This window comes from Prionailurus viverrinus, chromosome B4 (genome assembly GCF_022837055.1).
Source record: "Prionailurus viverrinus isolate Anna chromosome B4, UM_Priviv_1.0, whole genome shotgun sequence".
Lineage (NCBI taxonomy): Eukaryota > Metazoa > Chordata > Mammalia > Carnivora > Felidae > Prionailurus > Prionailurus viverrinus.
Window position 1 is genome coordinate 57,958,767 of NC_062567.1, and position 26,508 is coordinate 57,985,274.

Below are 26,508 nucleotides of genomic sequence, written 5' to 3' on the forward strand. Positions count from 1 at the left end.
TTACACTGCATTGAAACATTATTATTGCCTGTTGACAGCACTACAAATGAGATAACTCTTAATATAGAATGAACTTTATTGTACTTAATGCTTAGGAAAACAATCACTATTTCTCTAGCTCCTCTAACTCTGGTCATGCCTGTCCACTAATGTCTTACAGAGACAGTACAACAAAAAGGAAACACAGGAAGGCAGAGTGAGGACCTAAGACTCAACTTCTTGCTCAGAAATTGAGAAATCTCTGAATATAAACTAATTCCATAAGGATTCATACTTCTTTTGTCCCTAAATTTGTATGGGATAGGTCTTGCACTTCATCCTACTGAAACACACATACTGGAGAGAGCAAAAATGGCTGCTGTATTGGCCCTGAGATTAATTCCAGTGGCCACTATTTATAGTCTGCCTTTTGAAACATAACTACTTAATCACAACAGTCTTGAGGAAAATATTATTGTTCCCATTTTCCACGAAACTGAAGCTCAGACATGTTAGGTAGATTTTCCCCAGATCACAATGAAACAGAGCCTGGATTCCAGCCTGCTATCTATCTGACTAGAAGGCCATGCTTTGAATCTTAAAAAGAGGAGAGGGTAGAACACCAAGTGAAGACAGAAGGAGACTGGAGTCCTGTGTCTACAAGCCAAGGGCTGCCAGGAAACCATCAGAAGCGAGGAGGGAGGCATAAACAGATTCTCTTTCAGAATCTCCAGAAGGAACTGTTAAACCTTATTTTTAAATTTTTAAAAAATACTTATTTTTGAGAGAGAGATACAATGTGAACAGGTGAGGGGCAGACAGAGTGGAAGACACAGGGTCCCAGGCAGGCTCCAAGCTCTGAGCTGTCAGCACAGAGCCCGATGTGGGGCTGGAACCCACGAACCGTGAAATCATGACCTGAGCCGAAGTCAGGCGCTTAAGGTGCTTAACCGACTGAACTACCCAGGTGCCCCAGAGTTTTGGATGTATTAACTTGATTAGGATTAACCCAGCCACGTAAAAATGAAGTCAAGTTTTAAACTCAAGTAGTCTGGCTCAAGAGGCTATCCATTTAACTACTATCAGATACTGCCTCGCCCTTAGAGTATATCACTTGCACCAGCTCAAGGCTTCTTTAAACCAAGAAAGTGTGTGGATAAGCAGCAACTGCAAAGGAGCAGGGCCCTAAAATAAACTGCCAGGCTCCTGGGCTATCTGAAATCCCACCCAGACCACATTTGCCCTCTGTAAGCCACATTTCCCTCATCTCTTACGGTCCTCTTTGGACTGACCGCTTCGATTCCTTTTTCAACCTTGTTGTTTTCATTACTTTTTCCTGTTTGGGGGCTACCTTCTTGCACATTTAACTCCAGCTCTGACTTTGCAGGCCCACGTGTTTTCTGTTTCTTCCCCCTGGGGGCGGGGCAAGCCGAAGTGAACATGCGCGGTAGCGGCCGCACACCCTCCCCTTAACTCCAGGCTGCGCTTGTCCCATCCGGCTTGCCGTCGTCGCAGCCATGGCGGCCGCCACACTCCCCGCGTGGCTGGCCCTGCAGCCAGCGGCCAGGACCCTGCGTGCCTTCTGCACCGCCGTGTCTCCGGCCACCCGCTCTGCGATACCAAGCCCGCGTGAGTGTCTGTTGCGTCGCCTCCGGGCTTTGGGGGAGAGAGGGCGGCATACCGAATCCATGATGGCCACCGCGGTGGCAGAGGCCCTGCCGCCTGGGGTAAAGCCGGTACGTCCTCTGCTAGCCTGCCGCTGGCCCTCCCGGTAGGAAAGCCGCAGGTGTGGGTCTGACCTCTGCGCCCGTGTCGCCGGGTTCCTAGTCGCCGATTTCTGCTTCTGGGTGCTCTGGGCGTGGCGAGCTTGCTCCCTCCCTCCCCGGTCACCTGCGCGCTTCCTGGTGCTCCCTTGCGCGGCCTTTGGCACGGGGTCACTCCAGTTACTAGTGGTCGGTGATGTTTGTTGGGCAGTGTTGAACCACGGATTTTCCCGAACGTTAAGAGAAGCATACAGTTGTCCCTGAACAAACTGCAGCTCTGAATTCCAGCCTTAGCTATGCCACCAAATGGGATGACCTTCATTCAACAGGCATTATCGAGATAACCTTCATTCAAGATACCGTTCTTGCCTTGGAGGAGTCTGTGGAAAAGACAGATTTGTTAATGGAATCATACTGTGAAGTATGAGGTGTTGTAATGGAAGCATGAATAGAGTAACAGAGGGGTTTTGAGGATGAGCTCACAAGAGTCACGGAAAGCTTAGTCAGGAAGGGGGCATGTCCTGTGCTATCCATGATACCTTCTAAAACATCTCTCATTTTCGTATAACCAACAGTTTAGTCTAGGCCACCATCTCTCACTTTTACAGTAGTTTCTTTACTGCTCCCTGTTTCTGCCCTTGTTCTCCTACATTGAATTCTCACAGCAACCAGAGTGAAGTATTCAAAAAGAATCTTAGCGTGCCACTCCCTTGTTCAAAATCAGGAAAAGGTTTCTCATTGCTTAAGATGTGATAAATTCCTTAACTTGTCAGAGTGGCTCCGTAGTCTTAATGCATGGCTCTTTTATTGGATTTTTTTATTCCTTCGGTACTCTGTGCTAGGTAGTGTTATACGGGGATATAGCAAGGTCTCTCACCTAATGAAGTTTACATTCTTTTAGGAAATCCAACTATAAACAAAACAATGTCAGTACAGTGTGAGGTGGTGATTAGTGCTATGAAGAAAAATAAAGCAGGGTATTGAGAACGATGGATTGGAGGAGTACTGGTTATAGAGTAGGAAAAGATTGGGTAGTCAGGAAAGACCTCCCTGGAGAAGTGACATTTGAGCAGAACCCGTGGTGGTGTGTATGTGTTTGTGTGTGGAGGGAACTGCAACTGCAAGGGACCAGGAGTGAAAAGGAGCTTAGGGGTGTGATCAAGGAACAGAAAGAAAGTCAACTTGGAGGTGAGTGAACTCAGGAGACTGGTAAGTAATGATCTGATCCCCCAAAGGCTTTTAGGCGTTTGGCTTGGATTTTATTATAAGTTTGGTACTATACTGGAAGGTTTTGAACACAGAAGTGATACAATGTAATTTATCTTTTAAAAGATCACTGACTGCGGTATGGAGACCCAACTTTAGGGGGAAAAGAATGGAATCCAGGAGAGATCAGTTTGGAAGCTATTGCAGTAGTCCAGATGAAATGATGGTGAGTTAGATTGAGGTGATAGCAGAGAAGGCGGTGTGGTTGAATGTGGGATATATTTTGAAGGTATAGCTAAGAGGACTTACTGATGGATTTGGTATTTGATGAGGCATGAGGAAAAGTCTTAGGAAGCATGTTAGATTTTTGTCCTGAGCAATTGGATGAATGGAGATATCATTTACAGGGATTGGGAAGACTGGAATAAGAAATCAAGAGCTCTGTCAATGATGTGTTATAGTTGAGGTGCCTATTGAATATTTCCAGCCTCTTTTCTCAGTGCATTTTCTGTTCTCTTCTTAAATTTCAATCATACTGAACTTTTAATTTATTTATTTTATTTTATTTTTCCAATGTTTTTTATTTATTTTTGGGACAGAGAGAGACAGAGCATGAACGGGGGAGGGGCAGAGAGAGAGGGAGACACAGAATCGGAAACAGGCTCCAGGCTCTGAGCCATCAGCCCAGAGCCCGACGCGGAGCTCGAACTCACGGACCGCGAGATCGTGACCTGGCTGAAGTCGGATGCTTAACTGACTGCGCCACCGAGGCGCCCCAATCATACTGAACTTTTTAATATTGATTTTCCATTTCCCCTTTCTTCATAGGATATTTTCTCTCACTTGCCTGTTCCCAGGGTTACCTCCTGCTCATCCTTAAGGTTTTAGCTTAAAGTCCAGTTCTTCAGGGAGATTTCCCCCAACTAATTGACTGAGTTTGGTCCCCTGCTATTTGTTGTCATTAATATTTATGACTATTGAAATTACTTGATAAATAGTTACCTTATTTGACAACCTCTACATTCTGTGAGAGCAGGGTCTGTGTTTCTCTTGCTCATTGCTGCTTTCTCAGTTTCTGGTACACAATATCACTGAAATGATTTTTGAATGAATAAATGAATTACTATCACAGAATGAGTAAGAATTTGTCCGATGAAGGGGTGCCTGAGTTGCTCAACTAAACATCCGACTTCAGTTCAGGTCATGATCTCACAGTTCACAGGTTTGAGTCCCATGTCAGGCTCTGCTGACAGCTCAGAGCCTGGAACCTGCTTCAGATTCTGTGTCTCCCTCTCTCTCTCTCCCCCTCCCCTGCTCATACTCTGTCTCTCTCTCTAAAAAATAAATAAACATTTTTTTAAAAAATTAAAAAAAAAAAAAAAAGGATTTGTCAGCTGAAGACAGAAACCAGGCAGAGGGAAAGGAGGCACATTCCAGGTAGAGAAAACATTAGGTTTGGAGAAAGTCCAAAGGGTCTGGTACTAGAAGTTCAGTGTAACTGTGGGACCTTGTGAAGGGAGATGAAGTTAGAGATAGAAGTGGTTCAGAGTGTGAAGAGTCTTGTGTGCTGTGCTATTGTCACCCTGACTCTTCGATCCTTAGTTTTCTTGGCTGTAAATTACCTCTAAATAAGGATAATAATAGTACTTAACAGTTATTGTGAACAGTAAGATTAAATGAGATAAGAGTGAAAAGTATGTAGCATAGTGTATGGCATGTGAAAGTGCTAAATAATTATAGCCATTATTACTGTAATGTAGCAAAACATTTATTCAGAGAGGCGTAAGGTAGTATTATGAAAGGTATATATTGTAAGTAATTTGCCCTCTTCTATAGGTATGTGACTTATTAGGAACGGCTATGAGTTTTACTGTTATTGGCATTATTGTAACATTGGCAGTTCTGGGGGCACCTAGGTGGCTCAGTCGGTTAAGTGTCCCACTTTGGCTCAGGTCATGATCTCGTGGTCCATGAGTTCCAGCCCTGCATCGGGCTCTGTGGCTGACAGCTCAGAGCCTGGAGCCTGCTTCGTATTCTGTGCCTCCCTCTTTCTCTCTCTGTCCCTCCCCTGCTCATGTTCTCTCTCTCAAAATAATAAACGTTAAAAAAAAAAAATTCAAATCAGTTATCTTTAAAAATGCAGCATAGTTATTTCTAACTAGATGTTTTAACTTGGGAAAGTGAGTTAATTTGACTATAGACTTTAGAATTTATTGAAAATATTTCATTAGATGATAAATTCACTATATCATCAGTCACAATATACTTTATGTTTAAATAACTTGGGAATTTTCCTAAATATTTCTGACTTTTCATTTTCATTAAGATGAGTTAGTCCCAAGCTCACAGAAAATGGATTATTGTTTCCTTTTTGTATTACTGAATACCTGAAATTATCTGAGAGTTACAGGATCATCATCAGTGTTGAACAGTCTGCATTATACAGTTCTCTGTAACTATTATGTTGTCTTCTAGGTACCGCAGGCAGAGCATCCAGATATGAAAGACCACTGAGAAGAAAGGTAAACAATTAATGTTGTCTGCTATATACTATCATAATGGTTTCTGAAGTTCTAAAATGAGACAGATATTCACGATGAGGCAGAAGGGTGCTGCCCAAGAAGACTTTCAAAGGGGGTGTTTACATGGTGACTGCCAGAGCCTTGTCTGCAGTCTGGACTGGTTTTTGTCAGTACTCCAAGAATGGATCATCTTTGAGCGGTGAGCTCACTCATACACTCCCAGGAAATAGGTATATAAACTAGAATATAGACTTATTTTTGATGATGCCTTTAATAATCATGAAGTCTGGGATGTGTATATTAATCTAACCCAGTTTGGTTTTACCCTGTCGGCAACTCTATGGAAGAATCCAAATTATTAGGTCACTTGTTGAGTATGAACAGAGGCATATTATTAGATGGAAATTAAATGGCTAAATTGCACCGAATTATAATTATCTAGAGTAGTTATTTTCACAGGAATATTCCCTGCTTCTAGGACATACACTACACTGGTTTTGATACTGCTTTGTTTGGCATTGCCAAGTTTTGCTTTCTTCAACCCTTCTTATGTATGCTGGCCATGCCCTTCTAGTAAATACAGTTTTAATTTTTAAAAAAAAAAAATTTTTTTTTTAACGTTTATTTATTTTTGAGACAGAGAGAGACAGAGCATGAACGGGGGAGGGTCAGAGAGAGAGAGAGAGGGAGACACAGAATCTGAAACGGGCTCCAGGATCCGAGCTGTCAGCACAGAGCCCGACGTGGGGCTCAAACTCACGAACCGCGAGATCATGACCTGAGCCGAAGTTGGATGCTTAACCGACTGAGCCACCCAGGCGCCCCACTGAATACAGTTTTTAAAAAAATATGTGTATGTTAATGTGATTGACTAAACTATCATATAGCTATCCTCTGGGACAGAGTCATAATTTCTCATTATGTATTTATTCAGCTAATTTCACCCTAATTTACTTATTTCCAAGCTCTTGTTATTCATTTCTTATTTCCTTTATTTCCAAATTTTCAGTATCCCTTCATGTCCTGACTTCCATCAAAGAAGTTCTAAAAACTGTAGGTAGTCACCAGCCTACTGTGGTTCAGCTTACGATTTTTCAACTTTATGGTGGTGGAAACCAGTACGCATTCAGTAGAAACTGTACTTGGAATTTTGAATTTTGATCTTTTCCTGGACTAGCATTACATGGTACGAAACTTTAGTTTCACAGCAGTGACAGTGAGCCATAGCTCCCAGTCCGCCACACAGTCATGAGCATAAGTAACCAATACCCTTAACAACTATTCTGTACCCATATAACCATTCTTTTTTTTCACTTGCAGTACAGTATTCAATATGTTATATGACATATTCAACACTTTATTATCAAATAGGCTTTGTGTTAGGTGATTTTACCCAAATGTAGGCTTAAGTGTTCTGAGCACATTTAAAGGAGGCTACACTAAGCTTGCTCAGTATGTCAGGTGTATTGATGCATTTTTGACTTACAGTATTTTCAACTTAGGATGGGTTTATCAGGACATTAACCCATTGTAAGTTGAGGAAGATCTGTATTTCAAAATACATTGTTACTCTTTCACAAACAAAATGTAAAAAGTTTGCTAAAAGTCTGAGTAAATCCATAGAAATAATTTTTAGTAAAGGACATGTGTGCTATTCAAGGGGATCCTTCCCAGAGGGTTTGCAGAAACAAAGCAAAAATATTAGATAGGTTTGGTGTTTTTACATTTGAATAGCGGCAGCTTTGTGCAAGGTCAGATTTTATCAAGGTTGCTATTCTGCTTATGTTTCTCTTGATTTCAGTTTTTTTGCTCTGAGATTAAAGATCATGTTCATATTTAAAATATTTAACTATTTTATATTCCTTAGGCATTACCTCCTAGGACAGAGAAAATGACTGTTGACCTGGACTGGCCCAGTGTTTATCCTGTTGCAGCACCATTTAAACCCTCTGCTGTACCTCTTCCTGTTCGAATGGGTTATCCAGTAAAAAGGGGGGTGCCCATGGCAAAGGAGGGAAATCTAGAACTTTTAAAGGTAAGATAAGTTACTGTTTTATTGGCTTTTATATCTAAATAAATGCTGATCCTCTTCCCGTGCCTACCCTGCCTTGTACTTCAAGGTTCAGTATGTAGCAGCTTATTGTATTTTAGTTGAATTTTTTTTTCAGTTTATAATGGATGATATATTCTGATTATCCATGGTAAAGAAGATTCAAAGAATCCTAGGCATTTAAGAATATAATTAATTGGTCCAATGGCTTCCCTTTTGGCTTTTTCTTCTCTATTATATCTTTTTCGTTTTGTATCTTTCAAGTGGAACTAAGGAAAGTGAAATAACCTAATTTGAGAATGAGAACTGGGGTCTGAAATCTACTTTTTTTTTTTTTTTAATGTTTGTTTATTATTTTGAGAGAGAGACAGGGCGCAAGTGGGGGAGGAGCAAAGAGAGAGGGAGACACAGAATCTGAAGCAGGCTCTAGGCTCTGAGCTGTCAGCACAGAGCCCGACTCAGGGCTCAAACTCACAGACCATGAGATTGTGACCTGAGCCAAAGTTGGACACTTAACCGACTGAGCCACCCAGGCACCCCTGAAATCTTTTAAGAGAGAGATTTTAAAACTTTTCTATCCAGAAAGGTAAAATATTATTTAATATTGTTATAGTCCTTAAACTTCTTTATTTCTTGAAGCAAAATACATCATATTAAATGCTTCAGTTGGTAGCATCTATAATGATTTATGAACTGTAAGCTTTTTTAAAGAAAATATGAATATGCTTAGCCTGAGAATGCATATCTTAGATGGTTCCTGTTATATACAGTAGTCATTGGTGAACTGTGTTTTCCACTATATGAGAGTCTTTTTCTTCTTTTTTTTTTTTGTTTTTAAGTGAAGTATAGTTGACACGCCATGTTACATTAGTCTCAGGTGTACAACATAGTGATTCCACAATCTGTGTGTTACACTGTGCTTACCACAACTGTAGCTGCCACCTGTTACCATACAACACTGTTAAAATACTGTTGAGTATATTTCTGTGCTCTTTAGCCCTATGACTTACTTATTCCATAGTGGAAGCCTGTCTCCCCCACCCCCCTTCACCTGTTTCTCTTATCCTTCCATGCCCCTTCTCTCTGGCAACCATCAGTTCTCTGTATTTATGGGTCTGTTTCTGCTTTTTGTTTTGTTCTTTAGATTCCACATATAAGTGAAATCATATGGTATTTGTCTTTTTCTGGCCTATTTCATTTAGCATATATATGAGAATCTTGAAAAACAAAAAAAAAATTTGCTGAAAGGTGATGATAAAAAAATGAGATGGTACAATGGAGGAGTTGTCTCCTGGTAGAGATGAGTTAATGAAACTTGGAAATGTGAATATTATAAGACATGTAAGAAAACAGACATTGAGGAAACTAATCTTTTCTTCAAGTGAAAGAAAATAACTTAGTTTAAAGAAAAGGCCTTTGGAAAATACCACTAGGTGAGAGAAGCTAGGAATATATCTGTAATAATGCTAATGGTTGTGAATGATATTTTAATAAACATAAAAATCCAAACATTTAATGTATGCCATCCTTTTTAAGAATCAACTATATAGGGATGTCTGGGTAGCTTAGTTGGTTAAGTATCTGACTCTTGATTTCTGCTCAGGTCATAACCTCACGATTTGTGAATTTGAGCCCCACAGAGCCTGCTTGAGATTGTCTCTGTTTCTCTCTCTGCCTCTCCCCTGCTGTCTCTTTAGCATGCATGCATGTGTGTGCGCTCTCTCAAAATAAATAAATGGACTATAGTTATAAAAAAGAATCAACGATATATATTATTAGTCCAGTGATGTGATGTATTCCTAGGGGGTGCTATTGGGTAAGCTTAGTAACCAAGCTAATATATGCAGAGTACATGAAGCAGTGCCAATATAAATTCTATGGACATATTAGCTATTTTTATACTTCTATGATTTTGAGAGACTATATTTTCATTTTTAAACAATAGAGGTATAGAAAATAAAGTCACCTATCCCATAATTTCCATTTTCAGTGTCTATTTTCTCTTAATTAAAATAAACATTTCTGATCAGCGCTCAAGATTCCAAGCATAATATTTGGAGTAAATTTCTACTTGTTCAAATTTTCTGTCCAAATGAGTTTCTTTAAAACTAAATTTTCTCTTCAGATGCTTAACATTATTCAAGAAATAGGGTAGGAAATCTTAATTATTTATTTGAAGGATTCATATCTTTGGTCTTTCCTAAATTTCCACTGGCCCTGTGAATGAGCTCCTAATATATATCATCATAAATGTATACCATATTTCATTTACTGTAAAGACTTGCTAGCTTCATTTATTCCGTTTATAAAATGTCTGTTAAGTACCAAGTGGAAAATATAGCACCATGCTGTGTATTCCAGGGGAATTAGGATGATTAAACAATAATGTGTGTCCTTAAATCCTTTCAATTTTATAAGGAAAATATGTAGATCTATAGATTATGGCAGGAAGAGTACTATAAAAACAGCATTTATTTTTTCCCACTATCATCATCATAAGATACATCATGAATCTATATTTCAAGGAATTTGTTTCCTAAATTTATGACACATGTGAAATATAATTAATATTATAAAAACTAGATTTTATTTATTACAAAGTTTGTTGGACTTAGGATTTAACATTAGGAAAAAATTGTCTTTATGTTTTTGAGACATTAGGCTAATTTATCCTTTAAATTTCTCCACTTTTAGATCCCCAATTTTTTGCATTTGACACCTGTAGCAATTAAAAAGCACTGTGAAGCTCTTAAAGGTAAGTGGTTGTTTTAGTATATGAAGTTAATACAGACTTTGAATAAAATAATCTCATTTCTAATGATAAAAGAGTCAGTTTATCAAGAGAATACAACATCCGTAAATGTTTATGCACCTAAAATAGTAGCACCTAAATATATAAAGCAAGTATTAACAGAACTGAAGGGAGAAACAGATAGCAGTACAACAGTAGAGGATTCCAATACACCACTTTCAACAATAGATAGGTCATCCAGACAGAAAATCAGTAAAGAAACACTGGATGTAAACTATGTATTAGACCAGATGTGTTTAACAGACGTTTACAGAATTTGATCCAACAGAAGCAGAATACACACATTCTTCTCAAGCACACAGGAAACATTCTCCAGGATAGATCACGTGGTAGGCCACAAGACAAGTTGTAACAAATTTTAAAATATTGAAGTCACATTAGGCATCTTCTCTGACTACCCTGGAATAAAACTGGAAATCTATAACAAGAAGAAAACTGGAAAATTCACAAATATATGGAAATTGAACAACATGCCCCTAAACAACCGTTGGTTCAAAGAAGAAATCAAAAGAAAAATTTTAAAAATCTTGAGACAAATGAAAATGGAAACAGAACATACCCAAACTTACGGGATGTAACAAAAGCATTTCTAAAACAGAAGCTGATAGCATGCATTAAGATAGAAAGAGAGGTCCCAAATAAACAACCTAATATATACCTCAAGGAACCAGAAAAAGATCTAAACCCAAAGGTAGTAGAAAGAAGGGACTAAAGATTAGAATCGTAGTACAGACTAAAAAGGGAAGAAAAAAGATCAGTGAAACTAAGAGCTGGTGTTTTGAAGAGATAAACAACATACACAAACCTTTAACTAGACACACCAAGAAAAAAGAGGACTCAAATAAATTGCAAATGAAAGGAGACATTACAATTGATATCTCAGAAACATAAAGGATCATAAGGACTACTGTGAACAATTACTTGCCAACTAATTTGACAACCTAGAAGAAATAGATAAATTTCTAGAAACATACAATCTACCAAGACTGAATCATGAAGAAAGAGGAAATGTGAACAGACTAATTACTAGTAAGGAGATTGAATCGGTGATCAAGAACCTCCCAACATGGGGCACCTGGGTGACTCAGTCTGTTAAATGTCCAACTCTGATTTTGGCTCAGGTCATGGTCTCATAGTTCGTGAAGTTGATTGAGCCCCATGTCAGGCTCTGTACTGACAGTATGGAGCCTTCTTGGGATTCTGTCTCTCCCTCTCTTGTGGCCCTTTCCCTGTGCTCATGCACTCTCTCAAATAAATAAAAACATTAAAGAAAAAAAAAAAACAACAACAAAAAAAGTCCAGGATTAGGTGGCTTTACTGGTGAATTCTAATCATTTAAAGAGGTAATACCAGTACTTCTCAAGTTCTTCCAAAAAAAAAAGAAGAGGAGGGAACACTTCCAAATTCATTTTATGAGGCCAACATTACCCTGATAACCAAAAGAAGACAAGGATACTACAAGAGAAGTATCATAGGCCAATATCCTTGATTAACATAGAAAAATCCTCACCAAAATATTACCAAACCAAATTCAACAGTACATTAAAAGGATTGTGTCTGACCAAGTGGGATTTATTTCAGGGATGCAAGGATGGTTCAATCATACTCAAAAATATGTATCCCATTAACAAAACAAAATGGGAAGAAACATAGGCAGTAAGCTGCTTGACATGGGTCTTCAATAATTTTTGGATTCGATACCAATAGCAAAGACAAAAGTAAAAACAAGTGGGACTATATCAAACTAAAAAGCTACTGCACAGTGAAGAAAACCTTTGACAAAATATAAAGGCAACCTACAGAATAGGAGAAAATATTTGCAAACCTCAGGTCAGAGGTTTATATCCCCCAAAAATAAAGAACTTCTATAATTCAATAGCAAAATAAACCAGACAATCCAATTAAAAATGTAAGCAGTGGATTTGAGGAATTAATATTGTTAAAATGTCCATACTACCCAAAAGAAACTACAGATTCAATATAATACCTATCAAAATACCAACAACATTTTTCAAGAGGTAGAACAAAGAATCCTAAAATTTGTATGGAACCACAAAAGGCCCTGACTAACCAAAGCAATCTTGAGAAAGACCAAAGCTGGAGGTATCACAGTCTCAAGATTTCAAGATATACTATAAGCTGTAGTAATCAATACAGTATGATATTGACACAAAAATAGACACATAGATCAATGGAACAAGATAGCCCAGAAATAAGCCCATGCTTATATTATGTGGTCAGTTCATCTGGAGGCAAGAATTATGCAATGGGGAAAAGACAGTCTCCTCAATAAATGGTGCTGGGAAGACTAGACAACTACATGCAGAAGAATGAAACTGGACCACTTTCTTATGCCATACACAAAAATTAACTCAGAATGGGTTAAAGATGTAAATGTAGACCTGAAACCATAAAATTCCTTAAAGAAAACATAGGCAATTGTGTCTTGGACATTGACCTTAGCAATATGTTTCTCAATAGGTCTCCTCAAGAAGGGAAATAAAGTTAAAATAAACTGTTGAGACCACCAAAATAAAAAGCTTTTTGCTCAATGAAGGAAACCTCAACAAATTGAAAAGGCAGCCTTACTGAATGGGAGAAGGTGTTTACAAATGATATATCTGATGAAAGGTTAATGTCCAAAGTATATAAAGAACTTACATAACACCAAAATAGCCCAAATAATTTGATTAAAAAATGGGCAGAGGACTTGAATAGACATTTTTCCAAGAAAGACCTACACATCATCAGTGGGCACAGGAAAAGATGTTCAGCATCACTAATCACGGAAATGCAAATCACAACCACTAGGAGCTACCTTTCACCTGCTAGAAATGGCTGTCATCAAGAAGGCAAGAGATAACAAGTGTTGGTGAGGATGTGGAGAAAAGGGAAACCCTTTTGTACTGTTGATTAGGAATGTAAATTGGTACAGCCTCTATGGAGTACAGTATGAAGTTTGCTTTAAAAATTAAAATTAGAACTACCATGTGATCCAGCAATCACACTTCTGGGTAAATATCAAAAGAAATGAAAACATGGTGTTGAAGAGCTATCCGCACTCCCATGTTTGCTGCAGCATTATTTACAACAGCCAAGAAATGGAAACACCCTAAGTTGTTGATTGGATAAAGAAGTGGTGTGTGTGTAATAGTATTTAATTGTGAAGGAAGGACTTCTGCTGTTTGTGACAACATAGATGGACCTTGAAGGCATTATGCTAAATGAAATAAGACAAAGACAGTTAGTGTATGATTTTCCTTACATATGAAATCTGAAAAAGCTGAACTCAGAAATAGTAGGGACTGAGAGGTGGGGGATAAAAGGGAGACATTGGTGAAAGAATACAAACTTCTGGTTTTATGGTAAGTTCTGGGGATCTAATGATGTACAAAATAGTGATTATAGTTATTAATACTGTATTATATAATGAAAAGTTGCTAGGAGAGTAGATCTTAAATATTCTTAGAACAAAAATGATAATTACATGATACAGGTATTAGCTAGTGTTACGATTGTAATTATTTTGCAATATATATAGGTGTATCTAATCAACACATTATATATCTTACACAATGTTTTATGTCACTTATATCTCAATAAAGATGGAAGAAAATCTCATTTTTAATATACTAAATAGCCTTATATTCTGAGTCATTGCTAATTTTTCCTTTTTTTACAAAAATTTTCAAGTTTTCAGTGAAGACGTCAAATCTGCAAATTTCTTCCTTCCTTCCTCCATTTCCTTCCTTCCTTCCTTCCTTCCTTCCTTTTCTTTTTTCTTCCCTCCCCTCCCCTCCCCTCCCGTCCCCTCCCGTCCCCTCCCCTCCCCTCCCCTCCCCTTCCACCGCTCTACAAGTGTCTATAAATAGAACCAGAAATCATAGTCCTTGCTCAAATAGGTTAGGGACTTACTGTTGCATTATAGGCAGTGCATACATGCAAAGACTGAAGAAAATATTACAGTGTTGCCAATGGATACGAATCAATGTAATCCAAACTGAAGATAATGTAGAAGGATGCTGAGTCAGTGGAGTCAGTAATCAGATACTTTGCGAGTAAGAACTTAGTAAGTGATATATAGATGTGGTAACATCAAGTAGTAGAAAAGCTGATGATAAAGAGCAATAGTCTTATATTTCTTCTTTCCCATCTGGGCCCTCATTTCAGAAGTGTTCTCTTTTAATCATTGTTTAGATCTGGTAATTACTTTATGAGAGCGTATTTACTTATTTTTCTGCATATTCTCTCTACATAATGTTCATTATATATTCTCTCTCTTTATTACATATATATGGTTATATAATACAGTAGCATATGCATATTTTGTATATATATACATAAGATAGAGGTAATCACTAGAACATGGTTATATCTCCAGTTCTAAATTTATTTGAACAATAATTTGAACAATTAATTTGAACAATATTTATTGATTCCTAGATTGAAATAGATTTCACTCACTCTCCTTCCCACATGCATGGAGGTAAAGGCAAAAAAAATTTTTTTCATAGTTTTATGCATGTTTTCATAATGTATACATATTCTGATTTAATTTCTGATGTAGTTTGCATTGGACTACATACAGAATAAGCACATTTGAATTGTTTTAGGTTTATAGCTGTTAGTGATTGGTTGTGTAGTTTAATTCAAGTGTCCATACCTTCAGATGAATCTTAAATTCATGCTCATTAAAAAGGAGATGTATAAATACTCAATACACTTGTTAAGACTTTCAGGGACGAAAATGAAATCTAAAAACTCCTCACAGGCAGCCTGATAATGCTGGAAGGAGAAATAGTATAACGATCATGGTTATGATGAAATTGGAGCTTTTGGAAGGGCCTTTTATTCAAAAAAGTAAGAAGAGATAAAGAAGTCTTAAGAAGTAGGAATAATGGCTTTACTCTTGAAGTGAGGGAAGAAAAATCTCTCCTGTGTCCTTTCATTTATGTGGTCTTCTCTTTTGGGATATTAGGGTACATTTCTATCCTAGATTGTATGTTTCTATTTTCATTAGTGCCTGGTGATAGAGTGATACTGATTACTTTTCCAAATTTGTGCTCTGTTTGGGACAAGGCATATATCACTTTTTGATCCTTTGTAAGGCCAGTTAAGGCATATATTACACTGTGATAAAACTCATTTTTCTCCTTTTTAAACATTTTTAAATGTGAATTTCTAATCTAGAAACTGATTTTTAATGAAGTATTTCTAAAATACTTCATAATTCTTAAAGACTTTCATAAGCACATTCAGAAGAGTAGCATTGTATTTTAAGTATTTAGGTACTTTAATCTTTATTTAATTTTGTCTTTACATTTTTGCCAGCTTCTAGATTTAGGTTGTATCTTCCAAATAACTCAAAAGCTTTTTAAGTATTTCTTCTCAATTTTCTTTCAAAGTAGGTCAGTTCAGATTTTATATCTAACTTGCAAGTGGAAAATCTGAAGCACAGGAAACTTAGGTAATTTACCAAAACTTTTAATAATCAGTGGCAGAAGCTAAGTAAAAACCAAGGTCTTCCGAAGTCTAGTCTATTGCTCTACCTATCAGATGAATAGGGGTCTATTATGTACTTTCCAGTTGGCTATGTTTTTAGACATATAATCCGGTAATTTAAAAGTTGTAATTATCATCTGGTTATTGAAATGTCTTATTCAAAGTTATAAAAAATAAAGGACTCAGTACAAACCCAAGAACTCATAAAATTCTCCAAACTAGTCTCTTATAAAGTGCTTGGCAGTGTTGCATCTTACAGTGCAGAATGTTGGAATGAGTCCATGATGGGAATGAAATTTAACTTCAGTAATCATGCTCTTTTCATGTTATTTAAATGTCAGAATGCTTTTAATTGCAGAGATACTTCTTTCCCCTCAAAGTGTCTCAGTATTGCTCTCTTAAGTAGGGTGTTTAGGGAATGGTGTGAGCTATACTTAATTTGCTAACATATATTTAGTTGCAGAGCTTGGAGAGTCTCTGTAACCCACAGTGACATTTTGCTGACTGCTATTAAAGCCTAAATGGGAGCTAAATATAGTACCTGCTATAAGAAAATTGTTAACTCTGGGAAATGTTATTGACAAAGTACTTTTTACTGTCCCTTAAATCATCATATGGAAGAGTTCCCATGTGTCCCTGTGATTGTGACCAGCCTTTCCTACAGTTGTGCTTTTTGGAGAAAGCACAGACCATGAGGTCTAATGTGTTTGACCTCAGAAACTGATTACTTCGAGATATTCTTAGAATGAGGTTGTTTGGGGCTCCTGGGTGGCTCAGTTGATTAAGCATCTGACTCTTGATTTTGGCTCAGCTCATGATCTCACAGTTTGTGGGATCGAGCCCCGTGTTGGGCTCAGTGCTTGGCAGCACAGAGCCTACTTGGGATTCTCTCTCCCTTTCTCTACCCTTCCCTCCTTACATACTCTGTCACTTAGAATAAATAAACTTAAAAAAAAAAATGAGTGAAATTTCCATTGAAAGGAACCTGATGGTGTCTGAAGTTTTCATCTCAAGCTGAGAGCCCTCTACCACACTAACTTTATAGGAATAGGGCAAAATGAAATCAGCTATCTACTTACAGAGTCCCTTGATACGGATAGCTGCAGGAGACTGTGAGCTCTTTTCCTTTTAAGTCCCCATCCCTACATTTGAGGCATGAGTGTATGCCTCTGTGCCATGGAGATAGATGGTGTGGTGTTCTTGTTCACAGTGCTTGGAACTTTATTTTGTAGCCCCGTTCTAGAGCCAGTCCCACCTCTCCTCTAGGCTAGCCATCTTGCCTGAATATGAGGACAAGTCTCTTCCTCTTTCCATTTAGCCCCATTGGCACAGAAGGCACATAGAAGAAGCATGAATTACCGTTAAGGATCTATCTAAGAATGTCTTAGGCATTTGTACCTGTTTCAGTTTGAGGCCCTATTCAACTCAGTTTCTGAAAGAATATAGATCATATCTCAGTTTCTTCTAAGAGCTTTTTCAGAGCTTCTTTCAGTTGCCTTCAGTTGACCCTTAGTAACTTTCATTTGTGAATGAATTACTAACTAGTAATTACTAACTAGTAACTACTAATTACTAATCACTCAAAAACAATAACGCTCTGAGCACTGTGAACTCTTTGCTTTTAGTTAGTGAGGAGGAATTAAACTGTCCCATAGGAGGCATTGGCAAAGCTATAATAAACTTACATAAAGTCATAGTTCTTTTTTAACCAAACTTACTGCTCCCTACCAGACCTGAACTATCTAAATCATTCCTTTGATTACATTCCCTAATTAGGGTTTGTCTAAGAAGAAAAGGGATGAGGAATGATGATGTGTTTGTAAAGTGCAGAAGACAATCTGTTCTTTCATTCTATGTAACCAGAGAGTCCTCTCCCTCAATAATTTGATTTTGTCTGGTAGCATACATTGTAATGAGAAGTTACTTGCAAAACTTTACTTGAGATAATTTTTTTAATTCTCAGATTTCTGCACTGAGTGGCCAGCTGCACTAGACAGTGATGAGAAATGTGAGAAGCATTTTCCCATTGAAATTGACACAGCTGATTATGTTTCGGCAGGACCATCTATTAGAAACCCCAAAGCACGAGTAGTAACTTTAAGGGTAAGAAATATTTTTTAAAAAATAAGAATTATTATAATACATCATTGCAAAGTAGCATTTTGTATGTGTGATTGAAAACTGGTACATATTTATCATAGAAGATTTGGAAAATATGCAAGTGTTTTATAGTGTTATAAAATTGCCTATAATTCTACCACTTACAGATAACCACCATTAACTATTGGAATTCATTTTAGTATATATACAGTCAACCTTTATGTGTGTTAATAGGATGATATTATTTTGATTAGTTATCTGTTTTTTTTTTATGTTTATTTATTTTTGAGAGAAAGAGCATGAGTGGGGAAGGGTCAGAGAGAAAGGGAGACACAGAATCTGAAGCATGCTCCAGGCTCTGAGCAGCTGTCAGCCCAGAGCCCAACCTGGAGCTCAAACTCACGAACCTTGAGATCATGACCTGAGCTGAAGTCAGATGCTTAACCAACTGAGCCACCCAGGCACCCCTCTGTTCTTTTGTATTTAGCAATATGGATTAAAATTTTTCCAGAGTTTTTAAACATTTAAAAATTTTTTTTATTGGAGTATATTTGACATTACATTATTGTATTAGTTTTAGGTATACAGCCTAATGACAATTATATACATTACAAAATACTCACTATGATAAGTATAGTTCCCATCTGTCACCATAAAAAGTATCACTTTTTAAAAAAAATTTTTTTAATGTTTATTTTTGAAAGAGAGCGTGCAGCAGGGAAAGGCAGAGAGAGAGCGAGAGATGCAGACACAGAATCTGAAGCAGGCTCCAGGCTCTGAGCTGTCAGTACAGAGCCCAACACGGGGCTTGAACTCACAGCTCATGATCTGAGCTGAGTGTGTGATGCTTAACAGACTGAGCCACCCAGGTACCCTTGTCTTTATTTTTAATTGCTGCATAGAATAACATGTAAATCAAGATCTGTTTTGTGCCGAGAAAGTGTTTGAGGCTGGGGGTACAATGTTGATCAATTCAGACATAGTCCTTTTCCTGAAACTGAAGTGGGAGGTACAAACGAATTATTCAGTAACGTAGATCTACCATATTTAAGTTATCCATATTATGGGATATTTAGACTTTCTCACAATATTCTTTATTAGAATAATGTAATGACTATCCTTAGAGATTAGTATTTGTGTATATTCCTAACTATGTTCCTGGGATAACTTCCTGAAAGGAGAACTGTCAGGTCAAAGGATGTAGATCCTTTGAAGTTTTTTGATATATATATAGTAAAATTTTTTTTTTAATTATACATTGTAAAATCCCTGCAGGAAATGTAAACACACACACACACACACACAAAACACAAAAAACAAGCAGACTGTGAGAAAGCCTATTTTCTTGGACCTTCACCAACCTAGATATTATTATTACCTAGCCATTTAATAGTAAATATATATATCTCATTTTTAAAATTTGTATATATTTGAATTCTAATGAGAGTGAGAATTTATTACTTTGCAAATTGCTTTTTTTTTTCGTCATTTGACCATTTTGATGTTGTATTGATTACTTGTATACTTATTTTTTCTTTTTAGTACCAGCTTTATTGAGATATAATTCACATACTATAAAATTCATCCTCTTAAATGTACAATTCAGTGGTTTTTAGTATTTTCACAGAGTTATACAGCCATCACCACTGCCTCACTCCAGAAATTTTTATCACCATAAAAAGAAACTCCGTATTCATTATCGGTCACTCCCCTTTCTTCCTTCTCTTAACCATCCCCAAGCCCCTGTGAACTACTAATCTGTGTTTTGTGTCTGGATTTGCCTATTTTTGACATTTCATATGAATGAATCATACAACATGTATTCTTTTCCTTAGTATAATTTTTTCAGAGTTCATCTGTTGTAGCATGTATCAGTTCTTCATTCATTTTTATAGCCAAATATTTTACGGACAATAACCTATTTTATTTACCCATCCATTAGTTGGTAAACATTTGGGTTTCCATTTTTTTGCCATTATGAATAATGCTGCTATGAATGTTCATGTACAGGTTTTTGTATGGACTTGTGTTTTCAGTTCTCTTGGGCATATACCTAGGAATGAATTGCTAAGTCATATGGTAATTACATGTTTAACATTTTGAGGAACTGCCAAGCTGCTTTCCAAAGTGGCTGCACAATGTTACAGTTTCACCAGCAGTGTTTGAGGGTTCCAGTTTCTCCACATCCTCATCCATGATTGCTATTGGTGATCTTTCTAATGGGCAGGAAGCATAGCTCATTGTGGTTTGGGTTTACATTTTCCTAATGACTAATGATGTGGAGCATCTTTTCATGTACACATTGATCATTAGTATATCTTTTTGAAGAAATGTCTGTTCAAATCCTTTGCCCGTTCTTTAATTGAGTAATTTGTCTTTTTCTTGTTTGATTGTTTATAATGTCACTTAAATCTTTTTAAATCTAGAACAGCCTAGGACCTCACTACTCCTATCCCCACCTGCCCTCTCATGACAATGACTTATTAAAAAGACAGATATTTTGGAGGCACCTGGTTGGCTCAGTCAGTTGAGCATCCACTTTGGCTCCGGTCATGATCTTGCAGTTTGTGGGTTCAAGCCCCACATCGCTGTTGTCAGCACAAAACCTGCTTCAGATCCTTTGTCCCCTGCTCTCTGCCCCTCCCCTGCTTGTACTTTCTCAAAAAATAAACAAAAAAAAAGTTAAAGGCAACTATTTAAAAAATTAAAAGACAGATATTTTGTCATATAGTGTTTCCTTTCCTACTTTCTGAATTTGTCTGAATGTGTCCTGATGTCATTTACCTTATTTCTTTACCTTCTGTATTTCTTATGAACTGGAAGTTAGATTTAAGGAACTGATTACAGTGAAGTATTTTTAACAGTAATTGATAGATGGTGTTATGTATTTTATACTGTGTTACATGATCAGGCATGTAAAGTCTGGTTGCCTCATTCTCAGTATGCTGAGACTGACCACTTGTTTTAAAGGCTAGCAACCTGATCATTCTGTTGCAAAATTTTTTGGGGTTTTTTGTTTGTTTGTTTTGGCTTTTTTCTTTTTTTAGTAATCTTTATACCCAGTGTGAGACTTGAACTCACAACCCCGAGGTCAAGAGTCACATGCTCTACTGACTGAGCCAGCAAGCCATCCCCATTGTGAAGTTTTTTTTTTATTGTTGTTGTTTTGCTGTTCCCTTGAACAGGGAATCTGTAGGTGGGTACATTCAGTAACTTTTGATCAAGTAAAATCATTGTTCTTTTTGATGTTCAAAGTATAGCCTAACTTTGGTGGGAATTCTTTTAAATTCGTTCCTGTGTCTTTTTGTTACAATCCTATTAGCATTAGAAAATTTCTTTGCATTCTGGCGCAAGATGGCCCAAGTTCACTTTATATTTTCCTTATCCCAGACCTGGAATCAGCCTCTGTGTCTCCAAGGTGCCCTAATACCTGTTAGTGGTCATTGATATATAATAAGAGACCAAATTCTGAATGCTATGAATTTTTAGTTCACTCTTTCAGAGATTTCTCAGGAAATAAATGATAAACAATAGTGGTTTTAATTCCCCTTTCTAAATATCTATAGCTTGTTTTTTCTTTTTGTGTTTTTCATTCGATAAAATTTCTAAAGTAATGTTTATGTAGTCCCGTATCCTGTTCTATACTTTAATGGGTGTGCTTCTGGTGGTTAGCCTCTAAGTATAAATTGTAATTCTGTTTGAGATAATAGCCTCTATTATGTTAATGGTGTGTCCTGTTCCTATCGCATTTTTGGAATGATCTCCTTTGAATCGTGGTAATTGTTAGGTTTTCAATTACTGAAGCATTTCTGAACCCTGATTATTGCTTAGTACACCATTCTATTCCTTTACTGTAGATTTGCTTTGTTAGCATTTTATTTAGGATCCTTTGTCCTAATCTCATGTTGGAGAAACGTTAAATCCCTGCTCTTACTCAATCAGGAGCATTCCACCTACCATCGCAGTTCCAGTGTCTTGCTGTAGTAACTTCTAAGTTAGTATTTGAAACCACTATTAGTTTCCTCTGGTAAAAGAATCTTAATCCACATGGTATTTCTTTCTCATGGGGCCGTTAGCTGATGGTTTTGTTTTGTTTTGTTTTGTTTTGTTTTGTTTTGTTTTGTTTTGTTTTGAACTAGAAAAGTTTTAGATTTACAAAAATGTTTCAAAATAGTTCACAGAATTCCCCTGTATTTCACACCAAATTTCTCCTGTTACAACATCTTATATTACTATGATACATTTATTACAACTAGTGAGTCAATACTGATACATTATTAATTAAAGTTCATACTTTATTCAGATTTCCTCAGGCACCTCTTTCCTGTGGTGGTTTCTCAGAATTTCCTTGTTTTGGTGACCTTGAGAGTTTTGGGAAGTACCAGTTATGTATTTTGTGGAATGTCCTTCACTTTAGATATGTTTGGTATTTTTCTTATGCTTAGACTGGTTTGTATTTGGGGGAGGAAAACCTCACAAGTAAAGTGCCACTCTCATCACATCATAGCAAGAGTAGAGGCTCCCAACATGATGTTAACTAATGATGAAGGCTTGATCACCTGGTTAAGGTACTGTTTGCAAGTTTCCTTCACTATAAAAGTACTCTTTTTCCCTCCTTTCCATACTGTACTCTTCAGATGGAAGTCGCTATGCATAGCCCACACTTCTGGGATTGATAGTTATGCTTCACCTCGAGGGAGAAATAGCACATAAGTTGTTTGTAATTCTTCTATGTAGGAGATTTGTCCATTCTCATTCATTTATTTATTTATTCGGTCATTTATTTATATCAGGAATACTTATTTTAGCATTTGGGTTATGATCCAATAATACATTATATATTTTGATGCTCAGATTGTTCCAGCTTTGGCCATTGGTAGCTCTTCCGGCTGGCTGCTCTGTTACTTTGCCATGCCCCATCATTTGTTTCTTGAATACTTTTTATTTTTTGGCACCACAAAATGCTCCAGGCTTATCTTATGTATTCCCTATCCTTGTCCTGGAATCAGCTATTTTTCTGGGGAGCCCTGACTAATGTACTTTTGAATCATCTGTTCTGGAGGATGACTGCCCACTTTTTTAAGATGCCTTCCAGGACCTCAAAATATTAGTTTTATATTCCTTGTAATCTGTATTTTAAATCATAATACTCCAAGTTTACTACAAAAATATGTTGACAGTCTCTGCAACCATTTTTACACTATAGGGTAACAAATAGACAAACTCTAATTTCTAGAAATTTTTCAGGGATGCATCAGTGTTTGATTTGTAATTTTCTTTCTTTGCTGGGTTTTAGTATCCGGATTGTGCCATCTTTATAAAGTAAATTCATGAAGCTTGTCAGCCTTTTTTTATTCCATAGAACAGTTTAGATGTAGAGCAATATATTTATATATTTAGATTGAAAATACTTAAAGTCACAAAGGGCAAAATAGCATGTTTACTGTATAAATTTTAGAAAATCTATATAAACAAAAGGGAGAAAAAAAAACCTTAAAATTCTGCTCGGCTGACATCATTCTGCTAGTTAATAGAAAGTACCTAGGCTGGCCCAGATGGGAGAGCATGTGACTCTTGATCTTGGGGTTGTGTGTTCGAGCCCCACATTGGATGTAGAGATTACCTAAAAATAAAATTTTTAAAAAAGTACCTAGGGAGTAATAATATCTGATACATTTTTAATAACTTAGTAAATGTTGCCTCTTTTTATTAATGATGATAACAGTAACAGCCAACTGTTGTTGAACTCTGTCAGGAAACCTACATTTTGCTTTACCTTTTGTGGGCCTTAGTCTTCCGTACCAGAATAAACATCCAATTCCCTACTGGTTCTAAGTTTGCATAATATATTTTACATAAAAATAATCTTATCGCTTTATTTGAAGTATACACAGGATACCACTTATGATATCAGGTACCATCCTCTTGTCTCCTTTTTGTCCTTATGCTGCCATGTGATACCTTTGTCACTTCCTTGTATTCCTTTCCCCTGACTCAATGTTTGCTCCTGTGAACTCTTTTCTGCCTACCCACTGACTGTTGAAACTCAGTGGTGATGTCCTGAATGGTGTCATGTAGTCTAGGGTGAAAGTAGGTCAAACAGTGGGACTAAAGCATGTGCATTCCAGCATGATGTAAAGCAATATTGTGAAGGTAATCAAATATTACAAAGTGTTATATAGAGAGAGATACATTTTTAAATTCAGAGAAAGATGGTATCATTTTTCTTGATAGTCATCAAAATAGTTCCGAATTTTAAAAAAACTTAATATTTGTGTAGGACTTAACTTTAAAAGTGCTTTTTTTTCTATTTATTCTCATTTATTTCCTGGCAAAATTCTTCTGAGTCATTCCTATTTTGTAAATGAAGAAATAGTAAGAACAAATGATTTAAGTTCACTTAGCAAGTAAGTAGCAAATCTAGAAATCAAACCCAATTCTTGTCCTCTGTGTATTACCAGAGTTCTTTAACTGCACTATACTTGTAAATATGTAAATAGAGAAGGTATTTTACACAATTAGATATTTCTCAATTTAGGTAGCTCTTAAATATGGGCATTTGAAAATACATATAACCATCATCTCCTATGATTTGAAATGTCAACATGGCTTTTGGATAATGTTAATAGTACAGTATTGATTGTTTAAAATGTAGCAACTTGAAAAAGAAAAGTCCAGGGATTCTTTTGAATTCTGGAAAAGAATGACAGTGCCACTCAGCTGCAGTGTCGGACAATATTAGTCCAGGTTAAAGACTGCAGTTTTGCAATCCCTTTAAGTGCTAGCAGGTGGCGCGAGTGTACCACAGAGCTTTCTGAAATCCTGATGAGTTTCTGGCATAAACTCTAAAATACTTTTTGAACATTAAAATGTTAATGTGAACATACGTTTTAAAGCAGTTATAATAATCAGCGTTGCCATGTTTTTGACTACTTCTTACGTAAAAAGCTAGAACACTTAAATTTTTTAAATGGTAAATTTTAAAATTTATTATTAAACATGATAACATTGAAGGGATTTTTAAAAGGAAAAAATGATTCCATTCTCACTATCCTAATGCAAAGACAATTCATTTCTTTCTTGTACTGTATCTGTATGCATGCGTATGTACAAATATTTTCATAATTATAATGTAGATTCATTTTATGATTTTCTTATAAGTAAGTCTTATTGTTAACAGTCAGAATTATCATAAAATTTCTTATTTTATCCATCAAGCTGATAACTTGGTTGTTGATACATGTTGTTTCCCAGGAACTGTGGTAATTAGAGCAGCCTAGGCCCAGAGAACCATTCTCTTGGGTTGATACCTAATAGTCAGTGTTTTTCCTGCATATGTTCCTTAAAAGTGTGTTTTTTAAATTTATTTTCTATATTTTCTGTAGTTCAAATAAAAATTCGAAGTGTTCTTTTTTTCATTTATGTGTTGTTTCAGCAAATACACGTTATATGCTTTTTAAGTGCCAGGCTGTCGCCTAGTGGGAAAAATGGAAAAATAAATAAGCTCTTATGCTATGATGCCTTGAGGGAAGTGCAGGGTTATTGAAGCCAGAGAGAAGTGGGTGTGATTTTAAAATCTATTTAGCTTTTTTCTTCTTCATACAGTATGGCTCTTTCTTAGTCTTAATGCTCTCCGTGGAAAAACGGTCTGTGTTTTACCTCATTTAACGGTATTCTAGTGTCTAACCTATCTTCCTGTGTCAAGACTATTCATATCTTAGATATCTTCAGCCTATATCATAATTCTCTGCAAATTAAAAAGTGTGTTCATTTAGTCCAGCATTTCCCAAAAGGTGTTTTGAGGAAGACTGATTCCATGAACTGTCCTCCCTTGAAAAGTAGAATATGAAGGAAAAAAGAAAAGAAAAGAAAACCAGAATATGAGATATGAGATAAGAGGTCAAATAAATTTGGGAATCATTATATGAGAAATTTTCATCTTGAAATTTCAAAATGCTCATTAGTGTGTTACCTCCTCTAAGAAATCCTTCTATAAAGAACCCAGTTTAACTCAGCATTTCCCAAATGTATTAAACAGAAATAGCCTTTTTAAAGAAATAATTCTTAGCAGCTTCTGGGACTAGTATTAACATTTTGAGAAATGTTGAGCTGGATTATTTCAAATGTCTTGATCCTCTTGAATGCTGTATTCCAGCCTTCATGAGGTATCTGTACTTTTTAAGGTAGATGACCCTAAACTAGTTGCAGTGATACAGGTCTCATAATTACATGGTAGAAATATCTTAAAGCCCTTTTGTTTTATCCCTTTATTCCTATATTCCAGCTTAACTAACACTAATGGAGTTTAATACCGTTAGTGCTAATCATAAACTGTAATAAACTGTAATTTCATTTATTTAAGAGTCTTGTTATTGGGTTCTTTCAGGAAAGGTGCTAATGCCCAGGACTTTCAAAGAACTCCAGCTTACTCCCCCTCTCTTTTTTTTCCATGAGTAAGATTGGGCTTCTTAATGCATAATGCTTCATACTGCAGTTGTTAACCTGTATAGACAAGAATGCAGGGTTGAGAATGTTTCTTTTTGGTTGGTTTAATGTTAATATAAATAATCTTGC

At 36.5% G+C, this 26,508-nt stretch overlaps 1 protein-coding gene across 2 annotated transcripts in view; it reads left to right on the plus strand.

Moving 5' to 3' along the window:
• The first annotated feature begins 1,458 nt into the window (after positions 1 to 1,458).
• MRPS35 (mitochondrial ribosomal protein S35) overlaps positions 1,459 to 26,508 on the plus strand; it is a 47,144-nt gene continuing 22,094 nt past the window's right edge. The window contains exons 1-6 of one of the 2 annotated variants that reach the window (XM_047864982.1): positions 1,484 to 1,608; positions 3,075 to 3,174; positions 5,424 to 5,470; positions 7,338 to 7,505; positions 10,215 to 10,275; positions 17,798 to 17,937. In XM_047864982.1, the coding sequence (XP_047720938.1) occupies positions 7,362 to 7,505; positions 10,215 to 10,275; positions 17,798 to 17,937 (345 nt within the window). In that variant the 5' untranslated portion in view covers positions 1,484 to 1,608; positions 3,075 to 3,174; positions 5,424 to 5,470; positions 7,338 to 7,361. Of the gene's footprint in view, positions 1,609 to 3,074; positions 3,175 to 5,423; positions 5,471 to 7,337; positions 7,506 to 10,214; positions 10,276 to 17,797; positions 17,938 to 26,508 lie in introns of both variants that reach the window. The other variant, XM_047864981.1, reaches the window with a different exon arrangement.